We start from the raw sequence: 19,387 nt of genomic DNA on the forward strand, positions 1-19,387 counted from the left end.
ACAGCAGGACAGACAGCGCAATTGCTAGCCAGCAACATCATATGGTTGCATGGGATTCCAAGGGTGACAGTCTCTGATCGAGGGCCCAATTTATCGCCCGTTTTTGGCGTATGTGGTGTCATGCGTTGAACATCGATTCATCCCTCTCCTCGAGTTTCCATCCACAGACCGATGGCCAAACAGAGAGGCTAAATCAGACATTGAAGAAGTATCTGAGATGTTATTCCAAAGAGGCTCATGAATCATGGGTTGATTTTTTGTGATGATGGCTGAACTGGCCTACAACAACGCATGCCATTGATCCACTGGTATGTCTCCCTTCAAGGCCAGTTTTGGGTATGATGCTAAAGCCTTGCCCGTAGACATATCTGAGGACGTAAAGAACAAGCCTTCTGTGAAGGAAAAAGTGCAATTGCTGAGGAAGGTGCACAAGGGAGTGCAAGTGCACTTGATAAAGGCAAAAGAGGTGTACAAGAAGTGGGAAGATCGTCACCGCATGAAGGGTCACCAGTATGTAGTGGGGGACAAGGTTTGGTTGTCAACAAAAAACATACGTTTCAAACTACGAAGTGTTTTTCACCCCTGTTATATCAGCCCTTATCCTATTGTGAAAAGAATCAATCATGTGGCCTATAAACTGAAGTTGCCGGGGTCGCTGCGAATTCACCCTGTGTTTCATGTACAGCTACTAAAACCCGCCCTGTCATCTAGGAGGGTGACTCCTCCGCCGGTGGTGAGTGATGGAGGGCTCAAATATGAGGTGAAAAGCATCCTGGACTCCAAGTGGCGTAGGGGTGTGCTGTGGTATTTGGTGTCATGGAAAGGCTATACTGCCGAGGATGACTCCTGGGAGCCGGAAATGAATGTCCATGCCCCAAGGGCGGTTAGATCCTTTCATCGGAGGTACCCTGCAAAACCTGGTCCTAGAAGGCGCTAGGGACGGGAACATACTGCCAGGAATTCATAGCCGCGCCTGCCTAATATATTGAACTACAAATCCCAGGAGCCCGGTGTGGTCTCCCGGTATTTAATGAAAGGCGGGGCCGAGAGACTTTGTGCGTGATTTTGGTTTGTGTGTTCATTCATCTATCTCCACCATTGTTCGTTTCCTGAGTTTCCTGTTTGGTGGAGGTCTTCTTGCTGTTTTGCTGTTGTTCGGAGATTCCTGGTTTAGCTCTGAATCTGCTCGGGTTCCCCGAGAGCTGCGCTTGCCGAGCGCTTTTCCTCAGTTCATTTTTTACTTCCTGGTCATTTCTTCAGACTTGCTGCTTGGCCGGTGAGTGTAGCGGGTTGTTAGCTACATTGGTGAGCGAGGGAGGATTCTTCCAGACTTCCTAGCGTGAGTAAAACGCTTTCTACCTTGTTTAGACTTCTATGACTTTGTGGGTAATTAACCAGCTTACTTTGAGCTTTCATTTTCCGTACCGTGAGCGGAGCGCTGTGGCAGCGCTACGCGCTACCGTTACGAAGACAACCATAAAACATTGAGGAATTAGGAGGATTCATGTTCAAGTGCCAAAGCGGAAAGTAGTGGGTGAGTTTCCTACACTTTGCCGTATTTGGAGTATGGTGTTGTTTCCCTTGTTTATGGATTAAGAGGGACCTACGTCCTATCTCTCTTCTGCCCCTCCTGAGCAAACTGGCTGAGAAACATGTCAACACCCAGGTTTCCAGTTTCATAGAGACGACAGGGGGCCTGGACCACTCACAATCTGGGTTCAGGCCCAACTACAGCACCGAATCAGCACTCCTCTCCGTGACCGATAACATCAAGATGTCACAGGATAGAGGAGGTTCGATGATTCTGGTGCTGTTAGACCTGTCGGCCGCTTTTGGTACTGTTTCCCATAAAATCCTTCTGAGCCGTTTGCAGGGAGTGGGCATTGGAGGACAGGCCCTTTCCTGGTTGGAGAGTTTCCTCTCCGGGCGCTCACAATCTGCCAGCTTGGGCCCCTATCGTTCCATTTCAAGGGTGCTCACGAAGGGGGTGCCACAGGGCTCATGCCTAAGCCCCACATTGTTTAATGTGTATGTGGCCCCCCTTGCTGAAATTGTGAGGAAGTATGGATTCACACCGGTGTCCTACGCCGATGAAACCCAACTTCTCTACCCTTTCCATTCCCTTAACTCTAATGTTAGGGAAAATTTTGCTGAAGGCATGAGGGCTGTTTCAAATTGGATGGCTTCCAACTGCCTCCAATGCAATGTCGGGAAGACGAGAGGTAATGCTCTTTGGAAAGGCCACCATACTCTGGTCTCCCGACTGGTGGCCTCTAGACTTGGGACCAGTGCCCTCCCCAAAATTAACTGTAAAAAATCTGGGTGTGAAGTTAGACCAAAAGCTAACTTTAAGGGAACACGCAAATGTGATTGCTGGAGCGTGTTTCCGCACTATTGGCCTGCTGAGAAGAGTCTTCCCTCTCCTGCCGGATGCCTACAGAAAGACCCTTGTACAGGCCCTGGTGATTAGTCGATTAGACTACTGTAATGGGCTCCTGATATTAGCTAATGAAGACGCCATAAACTGGCTACAGGTAGTCCAGAATACAGCGGCAAGACTGATTCTGAACGTTCCCACAAGAACTCCCTCAAGGCCCCTACTGAGAGAACTTCATTGGCTCCCAATACGGCAATGTGTTAAATTTAAAATTTGTTGCACGGTGCACAAATGCCTGTTTGGAAATGGTCCCAATTATCTGACCCAAAAGTTACAACTCTATAAGCCAGATCGATCTCTGCGTTCTAGCAACCAATTGCTATTAAAACCCCCTCTCATTAAAAAGACCAGACAAGGTGGCCGTGCTCTTTCCCTGGTGGGACCGACCTTGTGGAACAACTTGCCTTTCAGTCTCAGACAAATCTCCAACCATCTATCCTTTAGGAAAATGCTTAAAACCAACCTGTTCCTAGAGGAATAACAGGCCTTAGTTTAGATACTGTTACTCTAGCTCTTTCTGTAAAGTCCACCACTTACCATCATGGCGAGCAAAGCGCGGAGATACCCCGTTCAGGGTCGATTCCTGCGCTATATAAGAAATTAAATAAATAAATAAAATAAAGATCCAAAGAACTGTGTTTTAAAAAAAACGGAAGATAGTAGTAGGAGGCTACATCTTACCGTTTAACGAACTACAGTCTCTATTTATCTCTGTTGGGTGAAGGAACCTTTTGGATGACTTTGGATTACGGTGTTTTGGGAACAAAGGAGAAGGTTTCTCCTTATGCTGGTGACAGTTTCAAGGGAGCATTCACTCCAGTATGACCTCCAATACTAGGGGGTGCGTTTACATAATGATATATTACTATGAAGTGCTTCACCATTGTTTGGGGGTCTGAGAATTAACCTGTCTCTTATATCTTTAGGGATCATTGGGGGGAAACATGGCGCCCGCAGGCTGAGCGGCAGCGCGGGCCCTCGTCAGTGCTCTCCACCTCTCTTCCACTCCCTGCTCCGTGAGGCATGGTGCGGGTAAAGAATTGGTGGTAAAAGCGTTCTTTCCTTCAAAAGAAAAAAAACGGAGCGGAGACCTGCAGCGATTTTTGCGGTGATTACGGAGACTCTCAAACCCCTCTCATACCTTTTGTTTTCAAGGGCTGGATGTGTCCTGGAGGAGCGGGATTCCTTCACTGCCTCCCCTTGCCCTGTACGTGGGAGGCTGCAGCCGTGGAGCTACGGCGCGGCTGCAGGGCAGCAGCTCGTGGCCATCTGCGGGGGAGGACAGGAGGGATCCTAAAAGGCGGTAAGGTCCGCGAGGAGGTGGCAGGAGACAGCTTTCCATCACCGGCAGTAGTGACGGCCTCGCCGGCTGCAGCTGGGTGCTTGGTTCCGGCCCTGTTTTCGTTAGAGGCAGCAGGGGGAGTAGCCATTGACGGGTCAGGCAACTGAAGCCTTTGAAGATCGTGTTGGAGCTTTGGGGGATAAAGAGGCATGTGAGACTGTGTGGGGTTAAGCACAGGAGACTCAGAAAAGAAAGCTAAGGGGCCTGCTCTAAATAAAAAAGCAAAGAGAGTGACAAAAAGTAAATCCAAACGAGATAGGGGCAGGGCAGATAAGAACACTGAGTGCTCTCAGTCATTGAGCGTGGAGGAGAAAAGTACTCGGGATAGCTAGAGAAAGACCTCAGAAAGCTCAGGGCCAGCTGGGGAATTAATTAGTAAAGAACCTCAGACGCCTCAGGAGAAGAAGGGCACCACAGCGCTAAGAGCAACTGGTATGAATAGGGTTGGAGCTACTAAACCTCCCCGCATTACTCCATCTTTGCGTTCTTATTTCAAGGTGTTGCCCCAAGTTCTTAATATTAAAAAAAAAAAAACAATCCTCTCCATAGTGGTAAAACTGCCCCAGATAGCCACACTACTAGCTCTTTAATAGATAATCGGGCAGAAGGAGACAACATACCCCCGATGGCAGAAGTAGTCTCAACTGGGTTGGGGGAGGTAGACAGCCCCCTGCAGGTAGGAGATCATGGGGAAGAATATCAAGTTAGCCAAGAAGATCAAACAGTTTTGGCTAAACGCATTATTGTGCCCTCTACAGGGGCTGTTGATGCTGAGGTCATCCCTACACAGTTCTCAACTCAGACTCAGGTCCAGCTTCAGACCGAGTTACTAGAGCTAGTTCCAGTAATGGAAGCAGGTGGGGGAGGTAGTGCCTCAATAGAGCTACTAATAACATCCCTAAGAGATGACATTATGCAGGGTTTTAAGGTCTCCTCTGAGAACCAAGCTGAGATCAGGGCCGCGTGTGAGGTTTTGGAACGAAAGGTTGATCGGCTCTGCGATAGAACTGAGTCCCTTGAAGGCTCTGTAGAAGAACTTAAGGCTAATATGGACTCTGCCCAAGTAAACATCCAAGCTCTGCGAAGAGAAGGAGATATGATTCGGGAGCGGGTCGAATCTCTAGAGAATTACTCGAGGAGAAATAATCTACGCCTTTTGAAGATTCCCGAGGGCAAAGAGGGGAGCGATATCAAGTCTTTCGTAATAAAACTGCTTAAAGATGCTCTAAACCTGGAGGAGGCATCAGAAACTTTGGAGAGGGACATCCAAAGGATCCATAGGGACCCCTTTCGACTAAAGCCTGGCAGGGAGAAAACCCATGAAAATCTTGGTTAATTTTCTAACTTACTCGCTTAAAGAAAAAATTCTAAATCTGGCTCTAAAAGACAACTCCCTCAAAAGTTCGGACCTTTCCTTCCAAATCCGATCGGACCTATCAAAGGCTACCCTGGAACGGCAGTGGGAGTTAGGGCAGAGGATGGAAAAGTTTCGTGCCCTTGGTGCAACAGTACAGATGAGGTTCCCTGCCTTCCTCCGAGTCATGTTCAACAATAAACTGCATAACCTCAGATCTCCTTATGAGGCCGATGAGATGCTTGAGTCACTGAAGGATGCTACACGGGGGGAGCAGGAAACTGTTAGCGGGAGTGGATCTCAGGGTCAATTAGAATCACCCCCCAATGCTATTGTTAAGTTAGATACACGCAATATAGCTCTGGAAAAAAAGAGACACACAAATAAAAAAAAAGAAGAAAATAGAATAAGAATAAAAAAAGGAAAAAAAACATTAAAAAAGCGGAATAAATAAATAAATAAAAATGGTGTACGGAACTGTGACATAAGGAGGAAAAAATTAAAAATAAAATTACAAAAATTAAAAAGGTAGGGACAATTATTTTAAGGTTTTTCGGGGTGTGGGGTGTGGGGTTATTGTAGGTCTCCTCTCTGAATCACTAAAACGCCACCTATTTTGTAAAAGAAGCGGGGGAGGGTTGGAGGACGAGGGTGCCAGAGGGCGCAAAACTGGAGATTCATCAGTCCAGTGTAGGTAGGTTGGGGTTTTCTGGGGGGTGGGGGGGGGGAGGGTGGGGGTTGCACGGGGTGGCAGGGTTAAAATTGTGAATAATCCTCATGGGGCCGAACCCGCATATTTTTTATACACATTTAGCTTAAATTGCCAACCGTTATATGTAACTTTTGGCTCTAAAAGTGATCCTCGGATGACACAGCAACAGATAGACATGGCGTGTGGTGGCGATGAGGGGGGGGGCAGCTTGATAGCATGACAAAGTTGCAATTTTTCTCCTGGAATGTCAATGGCCTGCGCACTGCGAGTAGGAGAAAAACATTTTTCAATATTTAAGAGACTCGCAGGCGCAGGTCATTGTCATACAGGAGTCACACCTCCTCAAAGCCGAAACGCCAAAGTTTCTAAAAAAAGAAAAATGGATTGACATCTTTTTGAGTACTGATCAATCAGCAAATATAAGGGGAGTGCTCTTTATTTTTAAGAAGCAGGCTAAAGCCCAAATTATGGAGTATTGGGAGGACAAAAGTGGTAGGTGGTTAATTGTAAGGGTTTTGCTGGATGGCCACTCATTCATCCTGGTCGGATATTACGGCCCAAACCAGGACGATTCCTCCTATTTGAACATTATTCGTGATCGCCTAGTAGACATGAATGACCCAGTAATCTGGGTAGGAGACTTTAATATTGTTTTGAACCCTAAACTGGACAAATCTCCTAATTCTAGGGCTTGCGCTCTTTCTAAATCTAGACAAGAGCTCCTAACAATTATGTCACAGCTAGGCCTGGAGGATATTTGGAGGGAAAGGGCAGGGGCTAAGTTGGGGGTCTCCTTCCGAAATTTTAAATATAAACATCTCTCAAGAATAGATTATGCTCTTTTTATTTTCAGCCTTAAAGATTCCCTGATGGATATTTCTTATCTTCCCTCTCACCTCTCGGACCACTCAGCTATATTGTTTACAATAAAATTAGGTCATCAAAAACCTCATGTCTCCTGGTCTTTTGACCATACTCTGCTTCTGGAGGAGGAGGACGTTTCTTTTCTCAGGACAGAAACTCAATATTTCCTAGAAGCTAATTCAGACGCAGTTGCTATTTCGGTTTTGTGGGATGCTCTGAAAGCCTATTGGAGGGGGTGTATAATAAATAGATCTTCGTATAAGAGAAAACAATATAGAGAAAGTATTGAGAGTTTAGAGGTGGAGATGAAGGGAATTCAGAACAATTTGGGGGCCAACATCGGCTCTGAAGCTGACCGTGAGAGACTTGATCTACTAAAATCTCAATTAGATTGCATATTACAGAGTAGGGTAGCCAAACGGTGGGAGGCGAGCAAGATTTCACATTTCGAGTTTGGAGAGGCGGCGGGAAAGATCCTTGCCGGGAAAATCAAGGCCAACCAAGCTCGAAATTACATTAGGGAAATTAAGGTGGGGGGGGGAAGAATCCCCTCGGCTGACTCAACGAGAAATTCGGGCTGCTTTTCAGGACTTTTTTCAGTCAATTTATAAAGAGGACATAGGTGTAGACACGAGTGAGTGTGAGGCCTGGTTAAATCCAATTTTCACCCCTAAACTCTCGATAGAGCAAAGCAAGACCTTGGAAAGAGAGATCTCTTTGGAGGAAGTTAGCAAGGTACTAGGGCAGGTAAGCCGGGGAAAGGCAGCAGGCCCGGATGGGCTACCAGGGGAACTTTATAGAGCCTTAAGCAGAGAGATTGTTTCGGTCCTGGCTGCTGTTTTTAACAGCATTCTTTTGGAAGGCTCAGCCCCTCCTAAGTCTTGGAATGATGCCACCGTGGTTTTAATACCAAAACCAGGGAAAGACGTGAGGGATTGTGGGTCATATCGCCCGATATCACTCCTTAATAGTGATTATAAAATCTTTGCTGCTATTATGGCGGCTAGGCTGGGGGCGGTGTCTAGCACAATTATACACGATGATCAAAAGGGTTTTGTTAAGGGCAGACAGCTATCAGACCTCACGCAAGATCTAGTTGGGGCAATTGACATGGCCACTACCTTTTCTCTTCTGTTTGCTGCCTTTACGTTGGATGCAACAAAGGCCTTTGGTAGGGTCAATTGGGCCTATCTGGATGTAGTCATGAGGAAATTCAATCTACCTGCAAATTTCTGCCGTATGATATCTCTTAATAATAAAGCTCCGACGGCCAGGCTCTTGGTAAACAATCTTTTGACAGAGCCCTTTATCATCTCTAGAGGAACAAAGCAGGGCTGGCCGCTCTCCCCCCTCCTCTTTAATCTTTATATTGAGCCTTTTGCTCAGATTCTTAGAGAAGAGGCAAACATAACATCATTTAGCTTCGGAGGCTGGGAAAAGCGGGTAGCTATGTATGCTGATGACATCCTAATAATGACATCTAATTTAGATCAGGCTCTCCCAACAGTGATCAAGAGGGCAGAAGAGTTTGGTAAGTTTTCAGGATACGAGATAAACTCCGGTAAAACGGAAATCATGACCTGGAATACCACTAGCACTCTTGTGGAGACTGTGTCCTCTATGCGCTACCTAGGCATTCGAATCTTTCAAGATGTCAGTAATATCGCCGCTAAAAATCTGGAGCGAGTACAAATCAAATGTCGGAAGAAGCTTAAGGCTTGGAATCACCTCCCTTTATCCATCTTTGGGAGGATAAACCTAATTAAAATGTCCATCTTGCCCATATATACTTTTCTGTTTAACTCTATTCCAATGGCTTTTGACAGTAAACAAATAGCCAAGTGTCAACAAGATGTCAATTCATTAATTTGGAGATGCAGAGCCACACGTTTGGCCTGGAAGAAGCTAAGGAGGAGGAGGGAAAAAGGGGGGTTGACGCTACCAGACCTACAACACTACGCCTGGGCGTTTGAATTATCCTTTTCTAGAATGCTTTTAAAGATACCATTGGACAACGCCGGGGGAAGAATGTTTCGAGCTATGTTAGAAGGTGCCGGTCTTCCATCAGAAGGTTTTCTCTATAAGTTTGGAGATCAAAAATTTTAAAAAAAAGTAAAACTTAAAATTCTCCAATCACTGGCTAAGAGCTGGTTTATAGTTAGGAAGAAATTAGGGCTGAGCTATTTCTCTAACGTAGCACCCCTATGGGACTCGCCGGGAACTCCCCCCGGCCTTAAAGACAGTTTGGCGTGTCCTATAAGAGAGGCTGGACTTCGGACCTGGGGAAAGTTGGTGGCAGGCGGGTCCATGATATCCTGGGAGGACCTGCGGGAGAGAGTCGGGCCACGTCTCTCTAGTTTTAAGTATCTACAACTGACCAGTTGGGCTCAGGCAATGCTTAGGAAGAGGGTTCCCCTGGGGAAAGTCAGCAAGCTGGAAAATCTATTGGTAACGAGGCCAGGGGGGGGAAAGGAGGTTTCATGTTGGTACTGGGGGATCCTAGAAGAAATAGATGGAGAGTTTGTACTCCCTGAGAAGTTAAGGGGAGGAGTGATGGGAGACCAGTGGGAGTCGAATTGGCAAACCTCATTTTCTTTGTAAACAAGCTTGTTAAACCAGCATGGCTGAAAAAAAAAACACCTCTTTACGTTACATCGAATATACCTCTCCCCTCAGAAGCTAGCTAAATATCAGCCTGGGAAAAAATGCAATAAATGCAATTTGCTGGAGGCTTCAGATGTGCACATGTTTAAGGAGTGCCCTGTTATCAGTCACTTTTGGGAAAAGGTGTTGGAGGCTTTGTCTTCTATACTTAATAAGACATTGTGGAACTCTCGCCCTCGGATTATCTTTGGTTTAGACGACAACATCACTGGGCACGCCAGACCCTTTTTGTTCTACGCAATTCTTCTGGCTAGGAGACAGATCTGCAGGTTCTGGGTAGATCCGGCTCCGCCAACCTATGCAGGATGGCTGACGTCTCTCTATGAAGTCTCGGGGGTGGACTTGGCCAGATCCTGCAGCAGGCAAAAGCTTGCTTTCTGGGATTTCCTGGTAAATTGGAGGTAGGATAACCGGGGTTTTTTTTTTTCCCCGGTCCTATGATTATGCCTTTTTCCTACTCCATGGACCGGTTGAAGGGCCTTCCCAGGAATTTGTTGGTTCAACAGGCATTAAAGCGCCTGGATGGAGTGACGTAGGTCTCCCTGTTGTGTAAAGGTCTCCATCTTCCGCCAATCTATATTCTTGTGCTCCTGTGGCCATGGCATGTTAGCAGATCCCGGGGCTGGATGCAGAGGCACACAGTGGCGGTTGGCGGTTCTTTCTTTGCACTAGGGTAACGGCAAATGAGGACAAAAAATATATATATATATATATATCTTTAGGGATCAGGAACGTATTGAGTTCACTATATCATTACAGAAGCAGGAGGGCACTTTGGAGAACCTGAGCCAGGTGAATAGAGGGGCATTAGCGAGAATGAAATGATAGTAGTATTCACTGTGTATATTATAACATTGGTGTCTTTTCTCTTTCAGCTATCCCTTCCCAGCTGTTCCCTTCCGTCCCCCCCTTTCTCTTTATTTCCCTTACCCGATCACTCGAACACCCTGTGTATTCCTATATCAGGGTGTTGGTGAGGTCAGGAGGTGGAGCCTATATTGCTACAATTGGACCCTGCGGAGTGCGACCTGACAACAGGGGCAGGTATTCTTCAGGGTCCAACGACCCTTCCTTATCCTGCCTGAGTCCCAGCCCATGCAAATAGGGCTCGGGCTCCGGCCTGGAAGGCATGGCTCTCGGACGACACCCAACCAGCTCTGTATCAGAGTCAGGAATGAGAATGAGGAATGGGGATGGTGCCAGCACCACTGGTACTCTCACCGGGGAAGGTTGAGGTGGCATATCCAGCGCTGGTCCAGATACATCCATCCATGGATCCAAGGGGCCCAATTTGAGCCAAAGGTGGAACTGATGGTGGAGGACCAGTGGGGGCCCGTCCCAAAGGCATGCCAACAGGAATTGGCTGTCCAAATATGAGGTTCACTGCTTCATTGAACTTGTGGGACCTTCCTTGCAACCGCAATCAAGACCCATGTCAGGTGCAAGGAGCTTGAGGGAGTGCTCCCTCAAGACCTTAGGTTGCATGGTGAGATAGTCGATGCATGTCGTCTCGTCATGGATACATTCGAGGCACCAGAGGACCGCCACTGACATCTGCCGGTGACAGGTGCCTCAGGGATTGAAGCTGGCTTTCTTAGTTGACATCCTGACACACTAGGAGAAAAAAATCACAAAAGACTTCAACAAGAAGTAAAAAATAGTAAGCTAAAAATTGAATGGGGTAGCTCTCTCTGGATCTGTGCTGACTGGTTCAGAAAGAAAAGAACTGATGTCTGCACACTGGGGTGGTGTCTATATAGGCACCACACACGTCACTTCCGGCATGGACACAGTCAATGCAGAGCTGAACAAAGTCACATACCGGCGTGCTGCGGTACTGCTAATGAAAAATGTCTGGATCCAGTCTGACTCTTGGGGATAATTCTAAGGGAAGTATTTTGTAGCTAGAAGTCGAATCAGATATTGATAGCACTAGCAAAGACAGTAGGGTAGAATGAAGCACTGTAGTGTGGCCAAAAGATGATGAAGGCTTAAGCAAAATTCTCCCACATGTCCAAAATTAGATGTGCTCTGAAAGAGGACAGAGACCTTTTTGACTCGGATATTATAAAAAGAGCAAAGGCAAGGATGAGTTCAGATGGTGCAACATAAAAATGATGCCCCCTATTTCAAACTACCTCATCCTGATAGACTTGGCATAGATCCACATACAGCCCACTAAAGGCACTACAGTGGTCTTGCAAATGGTAACTCATTTTGTTCAATATTAGCGGTGCTATCCTGTTAAGTGAGGTGAGTTACAATACTGTCTTGGCAATCTTTGCACAGTTAAACTAATAGTAGTCACAACCAAATATTAGTAATGAAAGTAATAATAATGAAAGTAGTAATAGTAAATAGCAATATTATAATTATTATCCAAATTAAGAAGGTGTCCTGGTGCTGCAGAAAAGGAAGCCTAGCACAATAATCTGATGCAGACACCTATTTAGAATAAAGCCAAGTCTTGAGCAGTTTCCTAAACTGACTAAGGTAGGAATTGAGCGGAGAGAGAGGCAGGTAGTTCCATACGCACGAGGGGCCCAATTCACAAAAGTAATCTGAGACAAAATCCTAACTTTACGATTTACGGTATTCACAAAGGGCATTTAGGAGTAGTAATGTTAGGATTTTGTCTCAGTTAAACTTATGTTTTGGTCTTAAGTTAAACTTAAGACCAAAACTTAAGTTTAACTGAGACAAAATCCTAACGTTACTACTCCTAAATGCCCTTTGTGAATATCGAGGGGGCTTGTCCCCCAAAGCACAGTAGCTTCAATCTAGGCACTAACAAAGGATGCGCCTCAGCTGAGCGCAAGTACCAAGCAGTAACTTGCTCTGTAAAATGACAGAATGAAGAAGAGCTCAGTGAACAATACAAGCAGCCTTTAAGATAATATTTTAGGGACAGGTAGAGAGTGAAGTCAATGCAACACCATAGAGGCCGATGCTGAGCGGTTAAGAGACAGAGCAAGAGCAGTCTGTAGCCATTATAGTTTCTTAATTACATACTCCTGTGACCCTAGAAAGAGGGTGTTCCCATAATCTAGGTGACTAAGGGTGGGGGCCTGTACTATGAATGGAAGGTGAGGCGGGAGAAGCGATGGGGGAATTTTCCATAGGACTTTCAGCAGGTCGAAACAGGTGGCCGCCAATTTATTCACCTGGGCCATTAAAGATAACTGTGCATCAGACTGAAACCCAAGATTCCACACAGCCAATGCAGAATCAGTAGGACAGTCTGTCTGAGGAGACCAGAAGTTGTCAGGCAGAGGATGGGGTACCTGAGTTTTCTTTCCATTAAACTTAAGTGAATTTTGTGTGAGCCATTTGGAGATCTTATCCATGCAAAGACGAACATTTTTATACAGGGCAGGAGATGACTGATCCAACGTTATGAGGTCTGTGTCAGGCACAAAGGGCCAGAGGTACAACCATTCCATTTTGTGAGTCGCCAATTGCAACGTTTTGCGACTCGCAATATACGACTCGCAAAATGGAATGTACAACGGTGTCTCAAACACTGCTTGTGATTCCTAATGTTGATATTAATGAGGTAGGTCGCAATTTGCGACCCCTTGGGAAATTCACATATAACAGGGATGGTGGCCTGCTGGGGACACCAGGCCACCATGTCTGTGTTTGAATTTTAAATAAAGTAACCATTATTTTTTAAATAGAGACAGTTTAAACACGCTTTTTGCAACTGCAAGTGGCCCGGGCAATCTTTTCTTAAGGAGGAGTGAAAGGTTGAATATATATATATATTTCTACATATGGAACTGTGAAAAAGCCATATTTATACATACAGACATGTCATGTGCAAGAGAAACTAAACTTGCTCATTTTTTCCCTCTGTTTTCTCCATAGGGGACATTTTTCACATCGTGAACAAATCCCTTACCCTCCATCGACGACGACCCTGAGAACTCACACAGAAAATTCCTACATGTTGGCAAAATATGAGATATTTCATAAATCCAATGACAAGTGCATCTGGGGCTGTATTACATAGCTGCCCTAAGGGCGCAACGGGGCACTTTGGTATTATAGAAGGGGGCGCAGACTCTGCTGCGTCCCCTTCTATAATACCAATAGCACTGGCACACTTAAAGCGCCAGAGCTATCAACAGATGGTGATACATCATTTGCATAGGGGCGTGCCCTATGCAAATGAGGGAATTCCTGTGACTCTGCACCCGCGCCATATTACAGATGGGGGCGCAGAGTCAAAGAAGCACTCAGGAGGCGCCTTTGAAAGTGCAGGCGGGTGAAACCTGCGCTGTGAAAACAAGGAGCGGCTGTCCTGGGTGGCAGCGCGAATTTGCAGCTGCACTGGGGGCAGCGCATTCACCATAATGGGGCGCATTGGCATTATTTCCACCCGGCGCACTTTTTCAAACGATGCAAACAATGCCAATACGTAATACGGCCCCTGCTCGATTAGTGAGTCAATTAGTGAGTCACTGACTTGAATATGTAGTCATAATTACGGCATTTGCAAGGCACTGCACCTCTTAGGGACGCAAATATCTTTGTGAATTAGACCCAAATTTTCAAGATGCAAAATAAAAACAATTGAACAATAAATAGAGGAAAGTAAACGTTACCTTCAGAGCTCTGCCAGAAAGCGTAGGCCTTCATACGAAGGGCAGTCCGGAAACGCTCCTTGTTGGTCAAAGCAACATTTTTGGGCTCCTTGGACGGGCTCTCTTCAATGCCATCAATGTTCAGTGGAGAGAAGCTTTTCCCCTTGGGGCTGCTTCCGCGGGGATTGGACAGTCGAACCCGGTCCAAAAGATTCCATTTTTGACTGCAAAACAACCAAAGAATTACTTTTCCTCTGAGTTTCATAAAACATGCACCCAGGATAGGTCCTTCTGCATTTTAAACTAGAGATGCACATGCAGCCAGGTAAATTGCAAGTTGCCAAGTAATGTCAAAAAGTGTAAAGCGCCTATTCGTGAAGGCATTTTGGAGCACGTAAAGCAGTACTCCTGTAACACTATAACATACGCCTTTGTGAATTGTCCCCAAAGCATATGAAATGGGAAAAAATGTGTAACTTCAGGGAATCTTCATTACAGTTAGTAATAATAGACAGGAATTTGCCTTATTTGTACTTTTTCTCATAGGGGGTTCAACATTTTAGGGTTGATTCACAGAGGCGTGTAAGAATACGTAAAAGAGTAAAACTAGAGTACCACTTTACGTACTCATAAATGCTTTTGTGAATCAGCCCTTGTGTGTTTAAATGTTTAGTCTTGTATTAATCTCATAATCATTTAATGAAGAATAGTAGCTATATTTACAAACCTTTTTGGTGGTTAGAAAAAGACCTGTTTGTGCTCTTTCCCACCCCAAAAATTATTTTACATATGTAAAAAACACAAATTGGGATTAGGTAATACATTACCTAATTGCAATGTGTTTGCGATTCGGTATTTGGAAAGAGTGTGTTTAGAAGGTCTCTTCCAAACACTACACCATGTAGTGGGATTTATGAATGTTTTGCAACCGAATTACAGTTGTAAAATATTCATATTTTACTAACTCCTTGAAGGAAGTGATATCCCATTTGCAAATAGGAAAGGGTCCCAAGGGGATTCCCTCCATTTGAGAATGGAAAAAATATAGTTTGAAGAGCAGGAAGTGGTCCAAATTGAAACTTCAAAGTTGTATCTTTTCTTTTTACCAGTATCCCATTTTTCTTTCAGGGAGGAAAGCTGGCTGCATTAAAAAATATTGCTTTCTTAACAAGCAATCACAGAAATGGTAGCTTGATGGCACCAGAAGGCCACCACCCCTCTGATAGCTGCTGTTCCCAATGGGTCACAAACTGCGAACTTCCTCATTAATATTTATGAGGCAGATCAATTTGTGACCCACAAGGAATAGCTAAATAAAACTCAAAGACTTTCATACATTAGGGACAGCGATTTCCTAATAGTGATCCACATAGAATCGTAATTAGGAAATGTCCTTAAAATCTTTACATATGGCTCTTTATTTCCAGACTAAACATCCATCCTGTGTCTGATAATGCATTTTTTAGCATCATTATCAATAACAATATTTTGGAAGGTGTATTATTAGTAGGGTTAAGTATGCACCTACCACTAGCAATAAGCCCACCAACACAATATAAGGTCCAGTCAAGATCTTATTATATTGGGACATCTGGTCGCACTTGACCAGGAAAAAGTCACAGTTTGAGGCTGACTGCGATGGAGCCCTGGTCAGATACACCAAGTGGGAGTCCCTGGTCAAAATGTAACCTTCATAGTTAGAAATGTTCCGGGAGATTTTCTCTCAATGGTGAGCAAGGCACTTCGGATTCACAGCGGGTTTGCTGGCTTAGTTCAGCGGGAGCTCCCGGTCAACTTCTGAAAGCCTTGAGCTCCAGCGCTTTCAGCTGGACAAACCTGAAATCCAGGCCAGGTCGTGGTTGGACGTAGTCAGCTTGACTCTTGACGCTGGGTCAATTCACTTATGGAGCTTTTCCAAAAGTTGCTCCAAACTTCTGGAACTTCTTCCTGAAGGACCTCTTGAGGATTGAAACTGTCCAAAACACAAATCGAAGGGTCTAGAAGCCAGAAGAATGCCAGAAACCGGTCCTCGGAAGCTTGTTTCCAGTCCAGGGAAGACATGGCTTGGCAGTTCGGGCTGGACTGTTCCCATGAGGTACAGGGTCAGACTGATTTGCATATAGCCATGTCTGAACTGGGGTGGCAGAGTGGGCTAAAGAACGGTGATGGATCTAACCAAGATCTTTTGACTGGGTGTGAGTGTTTGATTGATTCAGATGCTCCGTCCATCACCACCCCCTTTTGTACCGCTTTTGGCCGCCATAAGTGTGGCAGGGTATGCTCAGACGTGAGTCCCTTGCTCACTTTGCCACTGGATTCAAGCAAGCTGGGCTGAAGACGGCTGGAATGCCAGAAACCGGTCCTCAGAAGCTTGTTTCCGGTCCAGGGAAGACATGGCTTGGCAGTTCAGGCTGGACTGTTCCCATGAGGTACATGGTCAGACTGATTTGCATATAGCCATGTCTGAACTGGGGTGGCAGAGTGGGCTAAAGAACGGTGATGGATCTAACCCAGATCTTTTGACTGGGTGTGAGTGTTTGATTGATTCAGATGCTCCGTCCATCACCACCCCCCTTTTGTCCAGGGAGATGCAGCAAAGGCTAGCTTCTCCGGCGTTGCGATGATTTCAGCTGCGGCGGCGACACGCTTCTTCTCGATGTGTCACGCTTTCAGCTCCCAGCGGCATGCAAGTGACTGGAGTCAGAATTCCCAGCAAGGAAATTCAGGAGGGAGCTGGAGTTGAAGTCTTTTGTCCCTGAAACTTCAGCAGGAGGCAAGCACAATTCAAGCCCTTGGAGAATATTCTGTAGATGAAAGTCCTTACAAAGTTCCTTCTCCTTTCCCTTGGCAATGAAGCAACCACTGCAGGCCAACCCTGCAAACAGCACACTGGCAGAGGGGCAGTCCAAACTCCTGCAGCTTCCTTGGTTCTTCTCCTTGGCAGAAAGGTTTCTTGTCCAGAAGTGATCTAATTTCTTGGGCTCAGGGTCCCAATATTTATACCCCAAAATCCTTAGTTCTCTTAAGGCAGAGAGGCCTCTGCCTAGTCCAAACCAATTCCTGAGCACTTTGTTTACATGACTCTCTTCTTCCTTTCACTGTGCAGCGCAGAGACATAATCCGCCCTACAGGAGGTGGAGCTAGCATTGTAGAGGGAATGCCCAGCCCTATTCAGGTCCCAGGTGCAACTCCTCCCTCCCATCTAGATGCAGATCTCTCTATTCACCACTGGGCTGCCCCAGCCTGTCTCCTGGAATCTCCCAGCCCTGACACTCACAAACCCAGACAAGGAATACACAACCCAGCAGAGGCAGGCCTTGATAGTTAGGCAAGAAAATACCTACTTTCTAAAAGTGGTATTTTCAAATACAGAATATTAAAACCAACCTTACTAAAAGATGCATTTTAATATTCTGAGTTCAGGCATACTAAATTCGAATTTCTACCATGTTCCCTGAGTCAGTTAGGATTATAAGAATGTAATAATCTAACTGCCCATTCTGGCCTATGAGAACAGGTAGCCTTCAATAGTGAAAAACGGAAATGGCTGTAATTAACTATTAGAACATGCTACACACATCAGAGCATGTCCTACCTTATACTTGGGCCTACCATAGGGGTTTCTAATATAAAGCAAAGGGAAGGTTTAGGGACTTGTAAGTGGGTGCATTTGCCCAAGTCGACATGGCAGTGCTAGACTGCACAAAGGCCTTGCAATGGCAGGCCTGAGACACACTTTACAAGCTGCTTCTGTGGGTGGCACAACCAGTGTTGCAAGCCCACCAGCAGCATTTGATTTACACTCCCTGGGCACACATGGTGCACTGTACTAGGGGCTGACAGATAAATTAAATAACCCAAACATGGAATAACCAATTAGTACATACATCCAGCAAAACATATCAAAACAGAGGAGGCAATCTGTCAAAAAAGGAAGGGAGACTCACGCCAATGATGCCAGGTCTAACAACCCCAAACTGTGTATGGAGGCTTACAGCCACATCCAAGCACGCATGAAGCAAATGAACCATCAAAGCCAACGTACTAGATCATGAGTTAATAGGAACTCCTGATGTATTAGAAAGGTTCAGACTACAAAACCTGCACATTCTTTGAGGAATGTTTATATGTGAAATGCTGTTTTATGGCAGATTATCTACTGTGATCCCGCACTATACTCTGGCATTGTATAGGACCTTTGAATGTGAGCCCACAGCTTCCACTGACACAGTGGAATGGGAAACAACTATTACAACACAGTCATTACAACACACAACCTTTACGATGCAGCTGTTACAGTGCAACTGCCTTTACATCGCATGCCATTACAAAGCATACCATTACAATGCATTATAAGGTAAGTAATGGGGATTTTTTATTTTTAGGGAGGGTATAGGTTTTTGGGTATATGGGGATAGTGTTTTTACCACTACACTATCCAACACTTACCCTACTGTTGCACTCATTAGAGTGGGAATCGTAATTTTTACCCCTACACTATCCACCACTTACCCCACTGTTGCCTAAAAAGTATTATGCATTGTAATGGTATGTGTTGCAATGGTATGCGTTGTAATGGTAGTTTCTAAAAAGGCGCTGTATTGGCATATGTAGTAAAATCATGCATTGTAATGGTAGTTGCGATGTAAAAAACGAGTTGAAAAGGCATGTGTTCTAATTGTTTGCATTGTAACGTCATATATTCCAGTGCATGCTTTTTCTCGGGGACGAAAACTGAAACTTTTTAATAAATGGCCTTCCCCCTTGCATACTAGCCACAGGACCCACTGCACAATGGTGTTACGCATTTGTATCAATGATTTTCCAGTAGAGCAGCTAGTGTATAATGGGCCGTATTGCAAGGAAGGGCATGGCTGCTGTTTATACAGCACAAGGTTTAGTATGCCCCTCCGGTATCTGGGCCCGGTGCCACTGCACAGGCTGCACCAATAGAAGATTACTATGGTTAGCACTGACTGTGGCAGCAGTGCACTCAATAGCTCTGTGAAGGATACGGGTAGTCTTTGGCGGAGGCAGAAGGTCAGGAGTGCCAAGGAATTTTAAAGAGCGATTGTATTGAATAAAAAAATCTTTTTGTAGCAGAAATGAAGACTAAAACCCAATATTAAAGCAAATTTAACAGAGTTTAAGAAGTTCCACTGGCAATGCTGCTTTTCAAACAGCGACAGCCCAGTGCTTAATCTGTACCGATAGTTTACGGTGTTCCGCACCAACACTTTTTTGTCAACTCTGACACTTATGACAGTTGGCCACATGGTGGCGCTGTGACTCCCATTTAGAGATAAGCAAAACAAAAGTTGTTTATTGATTAAATACATGTTAAAATGACTAATACCTGCCGCCCAAACCATTCTTATAGCTTTGTGGACCTGGAATAGCGAGAATTGTGTTAGTAGTTGTGTTG

At 45.3% G+C, this 19,387-nt stretch overlaps 1 protein-coding gene across 1 annotated transcript in view; it reads right to left on the reverse strand.

The window, feature by feature from the left end:
- The window catches only part of KCNQ3 (potassium voltage-gated channel subfamily Q member 3), a 751,198-nt gene that overhangs the window by 127,174 nt on the left and 604,637 nt on the right, over positions 1-19,387 (reverse strand). The window contains exon 10 of the mRNA XM_086966229.1: positions 13,984-14,186. Within this exon, the coding sequence (XP_086822355.1) occupies positions 13,984-14,186 (203 nt within the window). The remainder of the gene's footprint in view (positions 1-13,983; positions 14,187-19,387) is intronic.

This window comes from Lissotriton vulgaris, chromosome 4_1 (genome assembly GCF_964263255.1).
Source record: "Lissotriton vulgaris chromosome 4_1, aLisVul1.2, whole genome shotgun sequence".
NCBI classification, from domain to species: Eukaryota; Metazoa; Chordata; class Amphibia; order Caudata; family Salamandridae; genus Lissotriton; species Lissotriton vulgaris.